The sequence below is a fragment of the Aedes albopictus genome, chromosome 3 (assembly GCF_035046485.1).
Source record: "Aedes albopictus strain Foshan chromosome 3, AalbF5, whole genome shotgun sequence".
NCBI lineage: Eukaryota > Metazoa > Arthropoda > Insecta > Diptera > Culicidae > Aedes > Aedes albopictus.
Window position 1 is genome coordinate 171114197 of NC_085138.1, and position 22062 is coordinate 171136258.

At 38.3% G+C, this 22062-nt stretch overlaps 1 protein-coding gene across 1 annotated transcript in view; it reads left to right on the forward strand.

The window, feature by feature from the left end:
• The window catches only part of LOC109422513 (limbic system-associated membrane protein), a 531904-nt gene that overhangs the window by 174883 nt on the left and 334959 nt on the right, over nt 1-22062 (forward strand). Inside the window, exon 2 of the mRNA XM_062861330.1 lies at nt 18146-19149. Within this exon, the coding sequence (XP_062717314.1) occupies nt 19086-19149 (64 nt within the window). The 5' untranslated portion in view covers nt 18146-19085. The remainder of the gene's footprint in view (nt 1-18145; nt 19150-22062) is intronic.

The window sequence follows — 22062 nt, forward strand, 5'->3', positions numbered from 1 at the left end:
TTCTGGACTACAGCAAGCCTGCCCTCTGTTGAACCGAGAAGGGAATCTCTCCTTGGTATTTAGGGCTTGTTGCTGCTGGCCGCACTGCCAGCGGTTACTACAACGATCAACAAGCGTCAACGAATGACAGAAGACGATGCATAGGAGAAGAACACAAAACGAACATAGAACTTCAACCTAACGTGAATTTGTAAATACGTGTTCCACTAGTTTTCTAAAATGTTAGCTTATACTTATTACTAAATTTCATATTCTAGCTTAACCTACTTCATAAATGTAAGAGCCCAAATGAACTTATCTAAATGAAATGTAAAACTAATGTTTAATAATATGATTCATTGTAGCTAGATCATGTTAGTTGTGCCGGGATGATGATCAGATCGTCAGGCCGAGTGAGAGCACCGAAAAGTGTAAGTCATTGAAATTTATGAATTGTATGAACAATAAATTCGAACTCTTTTGCAGTTTAAAGCTGCACCGAACCGCAAATGTACTGCGTGTTTTATGTGTTGCTAACAGCCCGGTGCTGACCTGAACTCTCACTCTGATCTCCACCAACAGGGCTTTTGCCCGAGAGCGAGAGCTAGGCTTTCTCTCTCTCTCTCTTCTTGGCGTAACATCCTCATTGGGACAAAGCCTGCTTCTCAGCTTAGTGTTCTATGAGCACTTCCACAGTTATTAACTGAGAGCTTCCTCTGCCAATGACCATTTTGCATGCGTATATCGTGTGGCAGGCACGAAGATACTCTATGCCCAAGGAAGTCAAGGAAATTTCCTTTACGAAAAGATCCTGGACCGACCGGGAATCGAACCCGTCACCCTCAGCATGGTCATGCTGAATACCCGTGCGATTACCGCCTCGGCTATATGGGCCGAGAGCTATGCTTTATTTAGTCCGAAGCCAGAGGAACAGTGGCGGTCCCTCGACTCGCTAATCAGAAGGCTAGTTATAAAACGGTGCAAAAAAGTTCACATCGAAGGACAACCCAGGATCAGTCTCGATCTATATGGTATCCGAGAGTCCAGTTACCTGTATTCGGGATTACCTCGCCTGTTTTGAAGTAGGCGGTGGCCGCCCACGGAAATTCCTTCGACCTTTCAGCGATCTCCTAGTTTCGAGACGTTATTGTCCTGCAGGCTTGTAAACATTCGACATTTTTCGCTACCTTCGTTTCGTTGGCGCGGTCAGGTGTCAGCTTGCTTTGTTACATTTGTGCGCTACCGCTACCTCTTACACACAACACGAGCGGTAGAACGAAGATAAATAAACATTAAACTGGATCAAATTAACCCATATCCGCCCAGCGTCCTATAAAAGAATAGTCCTTTTAATGTGAATATCTTCAGAATTATGCAAAATTTTAGAATACTTTCTTCAGAGAAGATGGTCTCCTCACCCATACCTTGCTCATACTGGACAATATAGTTTGTGACTGGTTCACTAGGTGGCGTAAGCGATGCTGCAAAGATTACATATTGTCACGATCTATGAGCTTCATTTCCAATGTAAAAAAAAAATATTTCCCTAGAATCAATCAAACCATTGTCAAGTTAATAATACCATATAGTTAATTTCTTCGACAGAGTTGTTAATCAATACATACAAAAGTCAATGTATGTATGATTGAATGTTTATATGCTTGTATGTATATATGTTTGTATGTTTGTCTGTATGTATGTTTGTCTATATGTATGTACGTATGTATATATGTATGTATGTTCCGGCATAACTCTTAAATGCGTCAAGAAATTTCAATCAAATTTGGCATACACATTCCTTAGGATGTAGAGGTGGTAGTAGGGGTATTGGAATTCAAGATGGCGGCTTAGGTTCCAAGATGGCGGTTAAAACTCCAGAATATATGCTTTTTAACGGCAATGCTGCTTCGGATACTATGCAATATGGGTATCTATCGATCGGGCTTCATGAGTAGAAGTCAAAAATCGATATTTAACGCCATTTTGAAATCCAAGATGGCGGACCATATCCGAGATGGCGGCCACGGAATGGTAGTTTGAGCAATAATACCATGCAATATGGGTATCTGTCGATCGGGCTTCATTAGTAGAAAACAAAAATTGATATTTGACTCTATTTCTAAATCTAAGATGGCGGACCATATCCAAGATGACGGCCACGGAATGAATGTTTGAGCTGATACCATGCAATATGGGTATCTGTCGATCGGGCTTTATGAGTAGAAGCTAAAATCGATATTTGACTCTATTTCGAAAACGAAGATGGCGGACTATATCCAAGATGGCGGCCACGGAATGGTAGTTTGAGCTATGATACAATGCAATACGGGTATCTATTGATTGGGCATTATGAGTAAAAGGGCAGAGGGTCATGGTAGATGGTAGGATAGTGGGTAGGGTAAACGGTGGAGCAGATGGTCTGGTAGAAGGTTTGGGTGAAGGATAGATTAGAGGGAGTGGAGTGGAGTAGAAGGTTAGGGTAGAGGATAGCAAGGTTGCAACCATTTATTTGCAAAGATTTACATTCATTTGCTATTATCTCAGTTCAGAAGCATGCTATCGAAAAACAATGTGTGGATGAATTTAACCTTGTAGTTTTATCTGAAAGTTTGCCGAATAACATTGGGGTCGCACACGCATTCCAAAGTCGTGAGCGAGCTGTGAAGGCAACCTTCCACAGCGTGAATGGAATTTACATTCACCGCGTGGAGAGTTGCCTTCACAGCTCGCTGACGACTTTGGTATACGTTTGCGACCCCAATGTTATTCGGCAAACTTCCAGATAAAACTACAAGGTTAAATTCATCCATACATTGTTTTTCGATAGCATGCTTCTGAACTGAGATAATAGCAAATGAATGTAAATCTTTGCAAATGAATGGTCGCAACCTTGGTGGATAGGGTCGACGGTAGGGAAGAGGGTAGGATAGAGATTAGGGTTGAGGGTGGGAAAAAGGTTAGGGTAGAGAGTAGGGTAGGGTATCAGTAGGTCGGCTCCAGAGGCACGTAGGGTTGAAAGTTATGATAGAGCGTAGGATAGAGGGTTGAAATAGCGAGCAAAGAAGACAGTTACATAGAGGCTAGAGAGTGCGGTGAAGAATTGAGATAAGATTAGATGAGCTGAGGTTTTTTTTTCGGTATACCTTCAGGAGTTCTTATTGCTTCTGAGATTGCTGTACGGATTGCTCCTGAGTTCTCTTCAGGTATTTTTGCAGGGGTTGCTTTGGAAAATCCTGAAAGGATTCTTTTAGTTAATCTTTTCTGCATTGCTTCAGGAATTAGTGCTAGAATTCCTTCGGAGATTCCTTCCCGGATTCCTGCTGTGACTCTTTAATGGATTCCTCCCGAAAAAATATGAAAAAATATAGATTTCTTCCGAGTTTTTTTTTCAGGCAATCCTAGATCATAGAAACATCTTCTATGGTTCTTATTATTTACGGGATTCCATCAGGAACAACTTCTGAGATTTATGCCCGAATTGCTTTAGAAAATCCTGAAAGGATTTTTTTCAGAAATTTTAAGCACCATTATTTCATGGATTTCTGCTGCAAATACTTCACAGGTTCATTTTAGTATACTTTCAAAGTGTTCTGTCGAAACATATCCAGAGAATCCTAATAGAATTATTTCTACGAGCCGGGATCCTCCCTCGGGATTTATACAGTAATTCCTCCCGGGATTTCTTCTGTGATTATTTCAGTTATTCCTATCATGCTTTCAGCTGAGATTTCCTCAGAATTCTACCAGATATGCCTCTCAGAATTCCTTCAGTAAATCTTCCAGGGATTCCTTCAGGAATTTCTACCGGGAATGTTCTTCCCCCCAGTATTATGTTTTTCAGACTTTTGTACGTAATTCTAAATTGCAATTGGTAGATCGAATAAAATTAAATTTTTGGGTGGTTTATCATTTTTGATGTAGCCGAAAAACACATTATCTTTTCGATGTATCTTTGATAGTGCCCAGAATAACACCATAAAATCCACATATTGTTCACGAATAAAAACATCATTGAGTAGTACGAATATAAGTGGAGAAGCCATGTATAGTATATCTGGTTGAAATTCTATATCCAATTATGGAATGATGATGAACCTGGGCGTGTTAGTGGAATACCTTTAAGTACGAGACACCGAAGACGACCTTATAGTTGAGGTCGAATTACGTATCTGTCAAAGGATACAAATTAAAAGAACAGTACTTAACACCATTTTCTTTTTAAAACATGCAACATTTCTGAAAAGTTTACGTATGGTGAGTACCGTCAATGGGGGTGTCATTGGGCCAAAACTACTTAGTCCATCCCTTTGTGGGTCGTTACGACAATATTTTAGCTCTAAATCAATGTTAAATTCGGTAGACACGTTCATTTTTATATTGTTTAGGATTGTTCAAAGTATAAATACTTCAACTTAAATTTTGACAATGATATAGCCTAATTGAAATTGGCTCAATTTCACCCCTTCTAGGGGGTGACATTGGACCAAACACTAAAATTCCAACAAACCCAAGTAACACCGAAAACATAATCAGAAGTCTTAAACAAATCATTTTGTCCTATAACAGTTGTTTCAAAGATTTCAAAACAAATGTTGTCTTGTATAAGTCATATTCATGATTCCAAAAACTAGTCTTCAATGATCTCTTATTAAAAAGTCGTATTTGAGTAAATATTTTGTCTTTTCAAACAAATCTGACATGCTGATATCAATTTTGTTGGATATGTTCTAAAAACGTTTATTTTGCCGCAATATGACAAGTCTGATTAAGTTTTATATTTGTCTTAATATGTTCATCAAACACATTCTCGGTAGGGACTTTCGGCTCTTCAGATTTGTGCTCATGAAAATTCGAGCTGTGGCTTCGTCATATCTTAACATTTCGCTAATAAATGCAAATACATTACAACACTCCAATTTATTGAATTTTACATTACAACATATTCCCCGTATTGCACGCGAACTTTCAATAGATTCTTCTCTATACTACTGCCGTCCAACTTACCAGATAATTGTAATAAATATATAAACTATCACAATATTTTACGACATAAAATGGCTTGAGTCTTCCTAAAATAGCACTTAAAAGACCACTTCAGACCACTTACGTCAACTCGTAGCACTATCAGGAGGATTTGTTTTGCTATTTATAATAATGGTATAAGTTTGCTACTATTTCATGGGGTCAATAGTGACGTAGATCGTAAAGGAAATTTCCTTGAATTTCTTCATGCCTACCACACGATAAACAAAAAGCCCCTCTACAGCTCATCAGACTCAATATGTTTGATAAGTCGTATTAGAGTAATATTTTCAGTCTTACTTCCAATACTTGTTTTGGTTAAGTTCTGTCGAAACATAATATGTTTCATTTGTTCTTATGAAGTCATATTCAGGGTTTCTGCAGTATGTATGCAAACATGTGTAACATGATGACATGTTCAGTATGTTTCATAAGTCATATATGAGTAACATTTTCAGTCTGTCTTTCAATACTTGTTTTCGGTGAAGTTTTTGTTAAACATAATATGTTTTGTTTGTTTACATTAAGTCATATTCATGTTTTTTCAATAAGTAAATTAACATATGTAACATAAACTAAAGTCATTATTTTTAACTAGGCTATGTTACACTACCGATCATAAAAAAGTCGATATGATGTTCAATATGTAATAAATTAAGAATAAAAACTATACTTTTACCGTGCCAATGCTCTACAATTTTGATTGTATTAATCAATAAAATTTCAATTGGCTCGACAGCATGCATCAATTTTATCATCCTGGAAAAAGTAGTTGTGTATCATTTTTCTAGATGGAAATTCTTATCGACTTTCACCGCATTTTTGTATGAAAAATTACCCGTTTTACGAACCGACAACAATGTTGATAATGATATTGGTTTTACGAGGTATAAATTCAGTTTATAAAATCAGACCAAAAATGTGAAATATTTTTTCTTTTCCTTCTAACGTTGTCAACACTGGACCAAAGCCTGCTTCTCAGCTTAGTGTTAGTCTTCCACAGTTATATATTTAGAGCTTCCTCTGCCAATATCAATTTTGCATGTGTATGTCACTTTAAAATTTCTTCAATCATATCCATATAAATTGTGATGGCTATATGTATGACATTGTAAAAAGAATATTCTCAATTTACATTTCCAGATGGGTAAGCATTAAGCTAATTTCTAATCATATCTCGAATCATTTAGCATGCCGTGTCCAAGTATGCCATTTATTTTTTTCATTAATACTTTTAATATTTATTAAATATCCAGTCAAATATCCCATTTTTAGCCATGATGTATGATTTTTTTTTTTTGCAGGATTTAGAAATATTATTTAGGAAAACAAAGCACTTAAGGTTACACATGCTCAAGTAAAACGATGGTTTTAATTTGTTTTATTTAATTATCCTTCAAATATACGTGTTTGTAAGACGCATTACATTTATCGAAGTACAAATGCCTATTTCACCAGAAAAAATGACTCGCACCACAATTTCTGGTCATGGAAAGCCAATTTTAAGTTGGAATAGTTTAGCTGAAATAATATCGCAAGCCATATTTTGCACTTGAATAGTTTTTTTTTTGACATTTTGAAACATATTTGAATACGGTTATGCAACAAACATTGATTACGCTTTAGAAAAGAAACTGAATTTTCATCCTCAATTAGAAAAAGAAGACGTGTAGTTTGTTTATTGAAAATTGTCTGAATTATGTACTTTAAAACATACCAAGAAACATTATTAAGTATGCTATGATTCATATAGAACATGATTATAACATCACAAATATGTTGCCGAAGCTCCACCTTCTGCGCTTTTTCGGTCATATATATGTCTGAAAAACGGTTTTATTGCTATGAACCAAAACACAGTAACTGGTCATATAAGAGTCAAAATAATTCCTATAGAACATGTTGTGTTACTTGGGAAATAGTTCAATATGAGAAAATATCGCTTGCAAATCAAAACTATTGAACATATAGATACTTGCGCACAACCTACCAGTGTTGTAGTCACTTTAAAATAACATTTCAGACGAACAAACGTGAAAGTTTGATCACATTCATAATCTACGTTCAATGATCCAATGCAATACATCTGCTATTCCTTAAATATAATTCCAACCGAAATTCTCAAAAGACGAAAGTAATATTTCTTTATCATCCACATAGTAACTGATATGCGTGCATTCTTAATTTAGTATAAATCTTACATTTATTTCAAAACTACACCGTATTATGCATAAAATAATGTGAATACTTTCAGTTGTTTTAATACACATTTGTAGGGTTCTCGTACTGATTGTGTTGCTTTTACATGGCCCAAAGTCACCCCCACGATTAACTATTTGTACTACAGTTTGAATAAATAAGTTTTTCGTGGAAAATAGCTTACTAAATCAAGACAACTCATAGTATTTAACAAAACAACTACTGAATGCACCTAGAATACAGCAATTCAGTACAAGTTCGGCGTTCAGCTGTTTTCTACTGGGCATTTTAAAATAACGATATTGTACAGTGCGCCTAACCATAAAATTCACATCACGTTTTCTTAATGTAAAATTAACTGAATGTGACTTTTTTTTACACCGGATCGCTAACGCAAGTTATATTTATCACATACTATCCACTTTTTGATCATCACTTCGATAAATGTTAGTATTTTGAGCGAAACATCTCTCTTGATGTTTGGCCCAAAGTTACCCCCCAGGCCCAATGTCACCCCGACTGGCGGTACGTAAAGAGAGTTCGAGTAGTACTGAAGGAAAAACTCAATTACTTTAAATCATTATCTGTGTAAAATTTAACTTTTACAGTATTTTAACGTTTGGTTATGCTATACATAGTGAGCACTCTTTATTTGATATGCTTAAAAAATAAATTTGAGAAATGTTAAACACTGTAGTCGAAACTACATGAAATTACAAGGACCATGCATTGCATACTTTTAGACGTTTATCGGGTTATATTTCAACCCCATTTTATAAGTCCCTTTCTGTTCTTTTTGAGTGGTTATCATTGCTCTCATTTGTTTAGAGCTGTATTGTATCTGTACGGATTAGAATATAACGATAGCGTAGAAGTTGTGCTAAAATAGAACTCAACAAAATTATCAAATATTGAGAACCTACAATGAAGAATTTTTTTGGAACTACACCATAGACTTCCATTTTTTTCGTCAAATCATGCTTATTTTATTGGAACTTGACCTTTGATAACAAATTTATTTAAAGATTTAAATTGTGAGACACCCTGGGCGTTAACGGGTTAACGTCGTCTGACACGATGACATTTGTCTAATTCCAGATTTTCGCATGATTTCAGCCAATTTTGATTATGACTGGTATAACATTAATTAGTTTATTCGGGCGTGATAAATCGATTACGACACATACATGAAGGGAGCGTCCATAAATTACGTCACGCTTTAAGGGGGAGGGGAGTTCATCAAAGTGTGACGACTAATACAAAAATTCCAGAAGTCCCATACAAAAAGTGAGCATAGGGGGAAGGGGGGAGGTGTTGAAAATGACCAATTTTCGCGTGACATAATTTATGGATGTACCCAAAGCCAAAGCAGCTCTCTTTATGGGGAAGACATGAATAACAAAACCATCTCCCGAAGTCGCTTTCGTGGTCAAGCGCATTCGTTTGACATTTTTGTTTCATACAGTAGTTTGATCGCTTATGTTGCGAATGTTGGAGACAAAGGCAGCCGAATATCGACGAAAAGGTGTCAAAGACTGTGATCGCTAACAAGACTGGTCTTGAGAATCTATTCATGCTATGTTTAGCTATAGATCATGATTGCAGCCCGGTGGTGTTTTAATCGCTTTGAAAAATCGAAATCAAAAAAAGAAATTGAACTGGAAAAATATTCCACAGTTGAGAAAAACTGGTGGTAGAAAAAAAGTTTTTTAATGAAAATGGAAGCAAAATTTTCCACCGTTGAGAAAATTCATAAAGAAAACTCGGGAAAATTTTCAAATTTTTTTTTTTCGTTCCTGAGTTATACCCAATTTTGTGAAAAACTACCATATAATATAAGGTTACATGTTATTTTTTTTACAAAATGGCCATAAATCAGAAAAGAAAAAAAGTGCATTCCTAAAATTTCATTGTTTTTTTAACTTTTCTTTATGAATTTTCTCAACGGTGGAAAATTTTCTGGAAAACTGTTTTCCACTTCATATTTTTTGAGAAAATTCACTTTCATTTTCTGAAATAAACTTTGTCTCTACAATGCTTAGTTTTTGAGTTATGATTTTTCAAAGAAATGGGCTTGTATGGCACATTTGGACATTTTTCAACAAAATTTTTCCATAACTCGAAAAAAGGCGTTCCAAAAATTTCTGCGATATAATCTTATAAAACATCCTTTTCAAACATATTTTTAAGAAAAATTCCAAGAGTTCGAACATAGTTTTTCCAGCTTTTTTTCAACTGTGGAAAATTTTGTGAAAAACTTTCCTGAGTTCATTTTTTTTATTTTTAAGAAAATTTGCTTTTATTTTCTTTAAAAAAACTTTGTTTCAACGATGCTTTGTTCTTGAGTAATGATTTTTCAAAGTAAGTAGTGTCAGGGGAAAACAAAAAAAATCACCTGAATTTTCCGGGAAAACAGGCGACCCTGAATTTTTCTCATTTTTTTTTGTTCATATATCTATAAGCCATAGGCGAAATTACCGGGGGTGCCGGAGGTGCCAGGCACCCCCTAGAATTTGAATGCATTACTATGAAATATGGGATGATGAATGATGAATGGATGAATTAATGAATATTTGTTTGTAGGGCACCCCCTGGCAAAAACTCGTAGTTTCGCCAATGCTGTAAGCCCTGCCTGTGCAAAAAAGTTTCATGAAAATCTGAGACCCTTCGGCCTAATTTGCACGATAATAAAAAAAAAATCCCCTGTAACTCAAACTACATCAACGGTTGTCAACAAGACTTTCAAGGATGTAGCCGATAACTGACAGCGAATATAGAAAAAGTCACATTCATCAACCACACAATGACTACCGCTCACTAGACAGTTAGTTTATTCGTCAGAAATCTGTCCCTGACGGAATGGAACGGAATTTTCTGTGAAAGTCAATATCACTGTGCAGCGAGGCGACCCGACGACGGATCACATCAATGGAAAGCTTCATCAACAGATCCTATATTTTAGAGAATGTAGGGGTAGGCGGGGCATTATGGACACCCGGGGCAGAATGGACACCCTCAATATTTTGAAATATGCGAACTTTTTTGAACTTTTAATGAATGGAGAATATAGTCCATTTGTCTAAAACGTAGTTTCAGGAAATAAACATTCGAAATTAAAATTACACTTGATTTTACATGAAAAAGTTGCGTCCTCCTTTTTTTGTGCATGGAAATTATAATTTTCACACCATCTAAAATAAGATTTAGTGATTAATTTATTGCAGGTCGATAAAAACCTTATATTTCTAGAACAAATGCAAGTAGTTTTGCTGTATCTACATGCTTAACATGTTTATATTTTCTTTTTTATTATATCAAAAATCAAGTTTGGAAATATCTTCTGCTGGCGGGGCAAAATGGACACTCATCTTTTTGATAGAAGCGGCAAGGGAAAAATATAACCTAAATCACAAACCAACCAAATTCTTCGATTTCAGTATATTTTCGGTTAAATGTTCACTATAGTAGACATAGGGTGAAACAAATTGGTCAAAAAACGACAGAAGAGGAAAATAGTTGTTCTAGGCACAGCTGTACATGCTGACAAAAACGAAGCTTTATCCAAAACAGCCTGAATTTAAATTAACTGAACAAAAATGAACTACTTCGGCGTATTTGACATCCATAATAGTTGTTTTGTAATTAAATGACTTTATGCAGTGTCATAATTTCTATTTTATACTATTCATTTCAGTACCATAATGATCAACTTTTCCGTACCAGTTCATAATGCAACTGAAATGAGTTGCATAATGGGAAATAGTTGCATAATGTTCATAATGCAACTCATTTGAGTTGCATTATGAACATCATGCAACTCAAACGAGTTGCATTATGAAAAAAACATTGCATAAAATTTTGTATGGGACTCGTTGCAAAACTCGATTTTTTCAGCACTCTTCGTATTTATACAACTCGGCAGGGCTCGTTGGATAAATGTACGACTCGTGCTGAAAAAATCAACTTTTTGCAACTCGTCACATAAATAACTATTATAGGTGTAGATAATGTATGAAATTCGTAAAAGTCTCATGGTGTCCATATTGCCCCATGGGGGTGTCCATTCTGCCCCGTATGCTTGAAAACGGTCATGAAAAACTAACATTTTTCAAACCATTTTTTGAAGTGGATAAATCATTTTTCTTCGTGAGCATTCTTATGCAATAGATGCTAAATAGACTTTAAAAGGATACATATATCAAAAAACTAAACTTTTTTTACATCTTGCCAGGTAAAGTTGGCAAAAACCTTAGGGTGTCCATATTGCCCCGCCTACCCCTAATAGGTGCGTGGATGATGTTTGTCATTGGTCGATGATGGCGACTGCGAATATGTGTCCATTTTATCTATTCGGCTGGGTCTGGTGGTACAACAGCAATAACTGTAGGCCAGAGGCTTGGCAGCCCAGCACGGTGGATCCTCTCGTTTGAAATTCAACCCGAATGATAGGTGCACCGTTGTTATGTGATATTTGACACACTGACTGACTGGGCGAGGGATGAACTAGTGCTTCGAATAGACGGCTGCTGACAGATGATGCTTAGGGCTCTCCAAAATCGATATGAAGGGGAGTTTAGCCAATAGTGAGACAACTGAAAGGAAATTATCAATATTTTGTATTCTCGAGATTATATTTGTCTTCAAATTGAATAAAAGCAAAACGTGCGAGTATTCAACACGTGTAATTCCCCCCAAAAATAACTGTGGAGGAAATTGATGCTCATTGTTTCTAAATATATCTAAGTTTGAACAAGACAAACTTCCTACCAAAGTTATCGATTAATTATTAAAAATTATAATATAAGACATAATATGTCATCAAATACGTCCCACAGCTGACCACCTTTCCTTCCGAATCATCCAAGCCAACCGAGCCCGGTGGTATGGGTCAGACCGTGTTATATTGACACGGTCTGACGAACGGTGGTCCTGTACCCTGCGTCCATCGGAACATGCTGTGTTTTGTCAGATGATGAGTTGCTACTGGATGTGGTGCCGGTCTTTAGTTAAGAATGCAACAGCACGGGTCAATGGTTCTGCCAGCAAGGGAAAGAGCTTTGTCATTCATTCAAAAGCTAAACGAGCTATGTTAAAAGCTGTACGTACGTCGTACATACTGCGGCTGCAGCTACTTACATCATCTAGGCGCGATTGTGTAACCTAATTGGTTACATAGTAAACCGCATGCCGATGAGAACAAAGATAATCGTATTAACGTTCGAAGAATTGCAGCTACGTCATTACACTTGTACATGAGGATATAGCCGACTTTAACATTCGGTATTAGCCTTAATACAACTGTTCATTACTTTTGCCTTAGCTTTTCATGGATATTTTTCCAAACAAGTTAAATACTTGATCATTTTCTTGAGATTGTTGTCATCTTTCTGTATTACTGCTTTCTAATTTGGGGTTGTAGCAAACTATTTACGAAGAAAATTTTCAATAATATTTATAATCTTTCGTGATTTGCTCGATCGAGTAAACAATTAGGTGCGGCCCGTGGGTCGCACTCATTTTTGCCGAAATTTGTCAAATATCGAAAAGTTACGAAACTACTTTCAATTTAGTAACCTTGTACTACTAGCCTAGATACTAAGCTTCAGTTTGAATACAAATTTGCTTGTCATTTTAGTGGTTTTCGATAAGTACTAAGCAATTTTGTTGATGTCTGCCGTAATTCTGCAAAGTGACGTAAGCGACATTGAACATTTTGGCACATTCTTGGTTATTGTGCATTAAACTCTGCGTCATCTTGCATTTTATGTTTGCCCCAACCCGTAATAACACCTTTCAATAATTTATGATAAAAAAAAAAACATTTGTAACTTATGCACCAAAACAGATAACGACCGTCTCCGCGCACGGAACGACGCGTTTTCAAATGCTCTACAAGTGTTTCTTGGGCGTCTTTGATGAAGAATTGAAACTGAAAAGTTGAAGCCAGAAAACCTGTTTTTCCTGAATCACCCTATTTTTTTTCAGAAATTTCTTTATATCGGTAAATTTAAAAGCTACATAAAAAGTGTCTTCAGCTAAGTTACAACTTTTCCGAAGAAAGTAGGGTATTGTACCATTTTGGGCACTTGCCGCTGTAACTACCGTCAAGGTACCACTTACCGTGGATCTAAGAAGATTCGGGGCAAATAAGGGCTGTCATTTGACACCAGTCTTATAAACATTGTTGGTGCCGCTTTTAGTTGCCTTCATTATAGGTTAAAATTAAAGCAATATCCACAAAAGTAGAAAAATTTTCACAAAATTTGGTGATATAGTACAATTAGTAAAGGGTAGTAGGGTCGCCCAATTCCGTGGTAGGTCACCATTCACCGTGGTAGTAGGGACCCATTCACCGTGTATGAGAAATTTTATTCTACTTTGTTTAAAAATGATCAAAACAACCCAGCCGAGGGAATTTTCTTCGTTTAAATTCATTTCAAATAATAACTTGCAAGATTTTATTAGAAAAACGAATGTTCAAATTTTCGATTTTTTCTAGATATATGGGACAATATGGGGCACGGTGAATGGAGACCATTGTTTTTTAGGGTACCCATTTACCGTGCCTTTTTGTTTCAATTAAAAAGTACGAGTAATCGTTGAGTTTTCCTTTTTTCACTATGAATGCAGTGAACGAGCAGAAACCCACTTCATGTAAACACACTTCAGTGTCAAAATGATACTTTTAAATGTTTCTAATGAGCGTTTTGACATGGTAACAATACATTAGTGTTGTATTGGTGAAATTGAAGGGAAATTGTCATATCATTCAATCATAATATGGAAATAATAAAAAAATATTCGAAGGCACACGGTGAATGGAGCCCCCACGGTGAATGGCGCCTTGACGGTAAGTCAATTTCAAACTGATCGATTTCAGATATGTTGAAAAATCAGTGGTTTCCAATCCATGGTCACGGGCCACTTGAATATCTCAAGAACCGAAAGTGCCAGGAAGAAGCGCAAATGTTCTGCGGATTGATCATCTTAAGGATCAGTATCTCTCATATAGATATGTTGAAAAATCAGTGGTTTCCAATCTATCGTCACGGGCCACGTAAATATCTCAAGAATCGAAAGTGCTAGGAAGAAGAGCAAAGTTTAAGTTTAAGTTCGTTTGGCCGAATTCGTTTGGACGAATGCCCTCTGCCTAATCATCTACCCTGCCCTCTACCCTAACCCTCTATCCTAGTTTCTAATCTACTCTAACCCTCTACCCTACCCGCTTCGCTAATCATCTACCCTACCCTCTACCCTACTTTCTCTTCTACCGCCTACCCTACTTACTAACCTACCCTCTACCCTTACCCTCTACCCTAACCCTCTACCATAACATCTACCCTACCTTCTACCGTCTACGCATTGAAAACACTGTTCTGCGCACTAGTTCGGAGCATTTTAGAGTATGCTGCACCAGTTTGGACACCGTTCCATTTAACGCAAACGTTAAGGATTGAGCGTCTATAACGTAGATTCTTGCGATTTGCGTTGCGGCAGCTTCCATGGTCGGATCCAACTAACCTTCCAAGTTATCCAGACCGTTGCCAGCTCATTAATTTAGAATCTTTGGCGGCGAGGAGAGTTAAACTTCAACGATTGTTCGTTTTTGATCTCCTCAATGGTAACATCGATTGTCCCACACTTCGTGGTGAAATTCCTTTAAATGTTCCACCGCGACGATTCCGTAGCTCAACGCTTCTTGCAATCCCGCTTCATAGAACCAACTATGGTCAAAACAGTCCTTTTTGTACGTGTTTGAAAGCTTTTATTGTAGTAAGTGCAGATTTCGATTGTAATATGTCTAAATTAGAGTTTAAGAATAGAATAAGGAACCTAGTTTAATCAAACAATCTGTGCGTCCATGACGAAGATAGTGAACAAATAAATATATTTAACTCATGCTTAATGAAAGAATCAGGGATTCCGGGGAAAATTGGCAGCTCCGGGTGTGTAAATGCGTTCACGAGATTCAAGGAAATGCTAGTGATTTCTAGAAATAAATGTTTGGGAAATCTCCAGAACAGGAAGATTTCTCGAACAGCTTTTTAAAGGATTCCTTCAGCAGTTTCGCTGGGAATTCCTCTATGAGTTTCTCCGGAAAATCCTCTAGAAGATCTTCCGGGAATACCTCCAGAAATTCAAATGAGGATTTTGGGAGTGTCTTCCGAAAATTCTCCCAGTCGTTGCCCCGCTTGAAGATGGCTGCAGGGACATCCGATCCACCATAGACAGCACCTCGGCTACAGCATTAGGCTTCGCGACTCCGAATCACAGAAACGACTGGTACGACGGCGAATGTGAACAGTTGAAAAACGAGAAGAATGCAGCATGGGCGAGAATGCTGCAACACCGTACGAGAGCGAATGAGGTACGTTACAGACAGGCGCGGAACAGGCAGAACTCAATCTTGTGGATGAAGAAGTGCCAGCAGGAAGAACGAGATCGCGAAGCGATGAAAGAGCTGTACCGCGCTAAGGACACACGAAAGTTCTACGAGAAGCTGAACCGCTCGCGCAGAGGCTTTGAGCCACAAGCCGACGTGTGCCGAGATAATCACGGGAATATTCTCACGAGCGACCGAGAGGTGGTTGACAGGTGGCGGCAGCATTACGATGAGCACCTCAATGGCGACGTTGCAAGTACCGAAGGTGGCGTGGTAACAGATCTAGGAGTATGTGCACAGGACGAAAGACTTCCGGCCCCTGACCTCCAAGAGATTGAGAAGGAGGTTGGCCGGTTGAAAACAACAAAGCCGTTGGAGCAGATCAACTACCAAGCGAGCTTCTAAAATACGGTGGAGAAGCACTGGTGAGAGCACTACACTGGGTCATTTCCAAGATTTGGGAGGACGAAGTATTACCGGAGGAATGGATGGAAGGTATCGTGTGTCCCATCTACAAAAAGGCGACAAGTTGAATTGCGGGAACTACCGCGCGATCACACTACTGAGCGCTGCCTACAAGATACTCTCTCAAATTTTATGCCGCCGTCTATCACCGATTGCAAGAGAGTTCGTGGGGCAATATCAAGCTGGATTCATGCGTGCTGCAACGAACCAGATGTTCGCCATGCGTCAGTTGATGCAGAAATGCCGAGAATACAACTTGTTCATCGATTTCAAATCGGCGTATGATACAATCGATCGAAAACATCTATAGCAGATTATGCACGAAAACGGGTTCAGCTGCTTGGTTTCGCTGATGATATTGATATTATTGCTCGTAAATTTAAAACGATAGCGGAAACGTACATCCGACTAAAAAATGAAGCCAGGAGAATCGGATTAGTCATTAATGTGCAGAAGACAAAGTACATGATGACAAAGGGCTCCAGGGAGGAATCACCGCGCCCGCCACCCCGAATTTATATCGACGGTGATGAAATCGAGGCGGTTGAAGAATTCGTGTACTTGGGCTCACTGGTGACCGCCGACAGGAAATCGTGCTTACTTTGGACTCCGCAGAACTCTACGATCGAATAAAGTTCGCCGTAACACGAAGTTAACCATTTGCAAAAATAAATAAAAAGCTGATTAGACCGGTCGTTCTCAATGGGCACGAAACATGGACCCTACATGCAGAGGACCAACGCGCCCTTGGAGTTTTCGAACGGAAGGTGTTGCGTACCATCTACGGCGGAGTGCAGATGAAAGACGGGACTCGGGGAAGGCGAATGAACCACGAGCTGCATCAGCTGCTAAGAGAACCAACCATCGTCCATACCGCGAAAATCGGGCGGCTACGGTGGGCGGGTCACGTAATCAGGTGTCGGACTAAACCCGACTAAAATGGTTCTCGAGAGTCATCCAACCGGTACAAGAAGACGTGGAGCGCTGTGAGCTAGGTGGGTCGGCCAAGTGGAGGACGATCTGCGGACCGTAAGCAGAGTGTGGAACTGAAGGCAAACAGCCATGGACCGAGTGGAATGGAGGCGGCTACTATGTACAGCAGAGGCCACCCCGGCCTTAGCCTGATCGGTGAGGTACACTCTTAGAAAAAATCTTGTAAATTTAAGTTCAATTGGATGCACATAAAAGGAGCGGCTCGATTGACACAAATTTACGTCTTCTATCACAAATAAAGTCGAGCTAGCAATCACTAGAGCTGAAGCGAGAGAATAAACATATGTAAGTAAAATAATGAACAGGATTCGAACTCTGGTTCGCTGATTGAAAGGCACGTACTATACCTCTCGGCTGTATCGCCGAGTTGTGAGACAAACGATAAATGTAAAACTGTTTCTACCTATCTGGTCAGATAGGTTTGTTGACATCTTGTGCAACCAACTCGAACTTACATGATGGATGTGAAATTGAGTCAAATTTGTCATTAAGTCAAGAAATGCTTACGTACGTTGGTGGTTTACGTCACGTGTAAATTCCTAATATTTTAAGAGTGTAAGTAAGGGAATTCATGTTTCAAAATTTGAATTTTTTGGCAGAAATAGTTATGCAAAAACCGACATTTGAACAGATGGATAAATTATAGGTAAAATTGTGCAAAGTGCCATCATATAGGGAGGAAAGTTGTGGCACTTCATGTATTGCGGGACTGATGGGAGAAAGGGGGTCTTAAAAACCCGAAAAATTATGGACGAAATTTTTGAATGTTTTCATAAAGTGGTATTTCACCCAATGGTAGATGGCTTTTTTGCATCACTTCTGTTTTACGAACCAGTTTTTAAAATCTATGAAAGTGCATCAGTTTCGTTATCACTTTGAATGTCTAACAAATGAGCTAATTAATAATTGAAAACAATGAAATTTTATAAAAAGGTATCCTACCCCACTTTACCCTTAAGAAAAATATACATAGTAATGACTCGCAAAATTCAAAGAACATGGTTATTTACCATCATTAACCCTGCCCAAAACGACAATCAGTTGCACTGTTCTGACCAAACTATTAATTCTCTATTGTTTGATTTTTTTCCTTATCTGTTTCAGGTGCTATCCCCAGTGGTTCACGTCAAATTTCCCATCAAAACAAAGGATGACGAAACCACTCTGCTGATTGAAGTGTTACTGACCTGTCGGAAAGTGGAGCCAAGTGATTGATGAATAATTAAACTAGTGTGAAAACAACGATCTACCGATCCATCGTTGCGCCTCTTAGTAGTGTGTGGTGCATGTGCTAGAGTGTACGTGTGTGTACGACGAGTTCATCCCTGTGTTTGCCAGTTTTCCCATTCACAAAGTTGATGTTTTAGCCCCTGCAGCGGAAGCGGGGAAAGCTCCCAGCTCGTCGAAAGTGGAAAAAAAGTTGCGGTATATAAATTTATACGCTTCAGCTGCAGTAACGTCATCCGGTCCAGGCACATGCGGTTTTGCCGTGAGCCTTCCTGGAGCGTTGAATGATGAGTGCTGAATTGGAGCTTAGATGCGGTGCAACGTGTGTTTCCCTGGCAGCAAGTTGCTGTCGATGCAGCTGCTGCAGAATGATTCCGAGGTCTAGCCGTGGTGACAAAAACTAGTTTCGCTGATGAGTTTGACCGTTCGCTGGTTGGTGGGCTCGTTCAAATCTATGTCGAACTTCGCCAGCGGATGCCCTCGGCAGAGTAAAAGTTGTTTTTAGTGCATAAATTATATCCGCAGAAAACACATACATCGCTCGCTTCGTGAAAAAATAACCACCACTTCAAATCGTGGACTCGGAAGTGGCGGAAGCAGCAGAAAAAACAACGCAAGAACCCGTGGATCTGAATTCCCATTCGGTGGTAGTCGAGGCGTGCTCGCAATCCGATTGAAGGCTAGGGTCGTAAAAAAGGGATCAGCCTCGTCGCAGGGGTTTTTTTTTGGTGTCTATCCGAGTGTTACACTAACGGCATATTTCGAATCATAGAAAAAAAGTGAACGGAACCAGTCGCCGGGAGCAATACCAGGCAGAATGGAAACACGAATAGGAGGATTACTGGGATTACTATCCTGCTACTGCATCGTGATTGCCACGGGTAAGTAGCACTTCGTCCCTGGTCTGGTGCCGACCGAAAGCCGTACCACTGAGACTTCCATAGATTATCATCCTAATTTGAATGGCAAATCTGCAAGGTATGCATATCACCGATACTCATACACACGAAATGGACGGCCGACGTATCCAATCTAGCTCGGGCTGGAGTGACCCACGCGTAAACGATGCGAACTGTACCTACACGTGGACGGATTTACTTCAGAACGCTGTCAGTACAGTAGGCTTACATTTCCTGGTGCGTTGGATAGATGAAAGCGTATCTCATTAGCAAATATAATACATAAATGTATAACCTACTTCTTCGGTGGAATACTATTAAGATTTCCGTTTTCAAAGGAATCGAGACGTGGGTAGATTACTGAAGTGAATGAAAATGTTACAGATAGAAATAAGCTAAGCCCACCTCTTTTTACCGATGCCTATCAATCAGAAAAAGCTATCAATAAGAAATGTTTTTTCGTTTGCATGTTATCCCATCTAAATAAGATCCATTTCACTACGTTCGTAATCCATCAACTATTCTGAATCATAATGCCTCAAGGGTCTGCCCCACGTGACACCTCCGAGATGCAAAATAAGTTCTGCAAGCTGACAAGAGAAGTAAACGGCGGCGGTGTCCTCTGGAGGTTTCAGCCTGATTATTTTGCTGGATTCTGCTAGTAAAAATATGGTAAAAATCGTAGCCTCTCGATCGAGCCAGTGGTGTAGCTACCCGAGCAGAAGGGCATGCCTTACAAATACCATGCGAAGACCAACATGTGCTCTAATACCTAAAATTGCTATTGCTGCGTTATTCTACGAAATGTTATGAGAACATCACAATAACAGTTGGAGGTATTTGAGCAGAGTTTGGTATTGATGTAGTATTTGTTGGATTAGCAGTGAAAATAACCGAAGAACAAGATTTGCTATTACATCATGCAGTCGTCGAACAGATGAAACATTTAATAACAAGACATGTTATTAGTTTGTTATTCAATAACTTTGGAATAACAAATACAGCACTTGAAATCTTAGGTATGCATTCAATATTGAAATAACAAGACTTGTTATTTTCTTGGTGTTATGCATACACAATTTTGGTATTCGTTTTTGTTATTTTGCCTCTTATTACCACCTAATGAAGGGCATATCAAGGTATGGAAGTATTGGAGATAAATACCTTGATATGTTATTCTCTTGTTATTTTCTTCTGCTCGGGTAGAAGTATCCCTAATGAATATACTTGATAGCAGTGATACTCAGCCTAACAGGATTCAACACAAAATCCGTAAAGAGTGTCTGGGGTGAAAGGTAGCCAATTATACGCCCCATGACCCTTTGGAGTCCGAGGGGTCAACATGACCCCGGCTGTGAAACCGAGCATAAGGAACGTGTTCGAGGCCAGCAAGGTTGCGGTAGTGAAGGCAAAACAATCCGAGTACAAAGGGATGCATTAAACAAAAAATAGAAAATTCCATAGATAATTCCAAAATAGCCAATAAAGAATTGGATGTGGAAGCAATATAAAATTTAATAAGTACCACAAACAAATAAAAAAGTACATAAATAAATTGAAATTTGATTTCTGGGCAATAAAAAATGTAAGAATTTCTACATTTCAACCAACAATTGCAATAAATTTTCCCCACCAAAAAAAAAATCCTTGTCTATGATAGAAAGACTGAATAGATGGCATAAACTTTGTGAGCAATTTCACTGGCAATCGCTTGCTATTCGAACTCGCCAACACTCGTCGAATAACACTCGCCAGGATAACATCTCTGTTCGCATTAGCCCGGCCAAATTCTTGGATCTGTGGATTTCCTAGAACCGAATCGACGCTGTTACGGCGCGTCGGATTCCGGAACCTTCAGTGCTTTTCTGCCGCCTTAGATCCTCAGTCCTCTATGTGGCTTCTCCTATACTTTTAGCCAAAAATGCATTCAAGTTAATTGCTTGTTTTATTTTTTCGTATTTATTGCTCATTAAAGATTAAAAACTTCTCTGATGCTTTTTCAATTGCAATTGTTAATTTATTTGTGAAAATTTTGGACATTTGTATTGCTCGAAAATCAAGCGTTTATGGAACATGTTGTTTAATGTATGCACTTTTTGTTATGTTTGTGGAACTTTTGAAGTTTATTAGTATTTGTAGTAGTTAGTATCCCACTCCTGTTTGTTTTAGGCAATTTCTGATTTTTTTTTATGGATAATGATTACTTTTTGATAGTCGCTTATATTTTAAATCCTTTGGAAATGTGGAGTGGACCTGGTGTGATGGTTAGAACACTTGACTATCACGCCGAGGTCCTGGGATCGAATCCCAGCGTGGGTAACGAGATGAATTAGCCTAGGGCTGAAAATCTCGTTAATACAGATAATAAAAAATCTTGAGGAAAAACTGTAATTTGGGGGAGATTTTATCTCACCTGGACAAATTATCAGGAATTTCCGGATCCAATGAAAAAAAAAACATGGTGGAATTTCTTTCAAAATTCTGACAAATTTGTTTAAGGTTATTGTTCACTGCAACTTCGGACATGATTGTAAAGTTAATTGAAGACTTATTTTGAAAAGAAGGTGCCAGCTTTTTTTCTGCAACTTTGGTGGATTTTGAGAAATTGCTTATGAAACCTCTGAAAATCAAAAAAAAAGCTATCAAAATATCTCTTGAGATTGTTTTTAATATTTCATAGACAATGTTTTATTTTATTTGTTGTGGAATTTATTAGTTATCCAATGAAGTGATTCGTTGAAAACCTGCAGACATGTTTTTTCGATATCTGTAGCTAATTTAGGAATGAAAGTTGAGGTAAGATTTATTGAGGAACCCCCTTTGAAGTCCTGAAGAAATGCCTGATTGATATACTAACATAATATTAAGAAAGGCTTTTTCCAGAGAGCTTCAGAA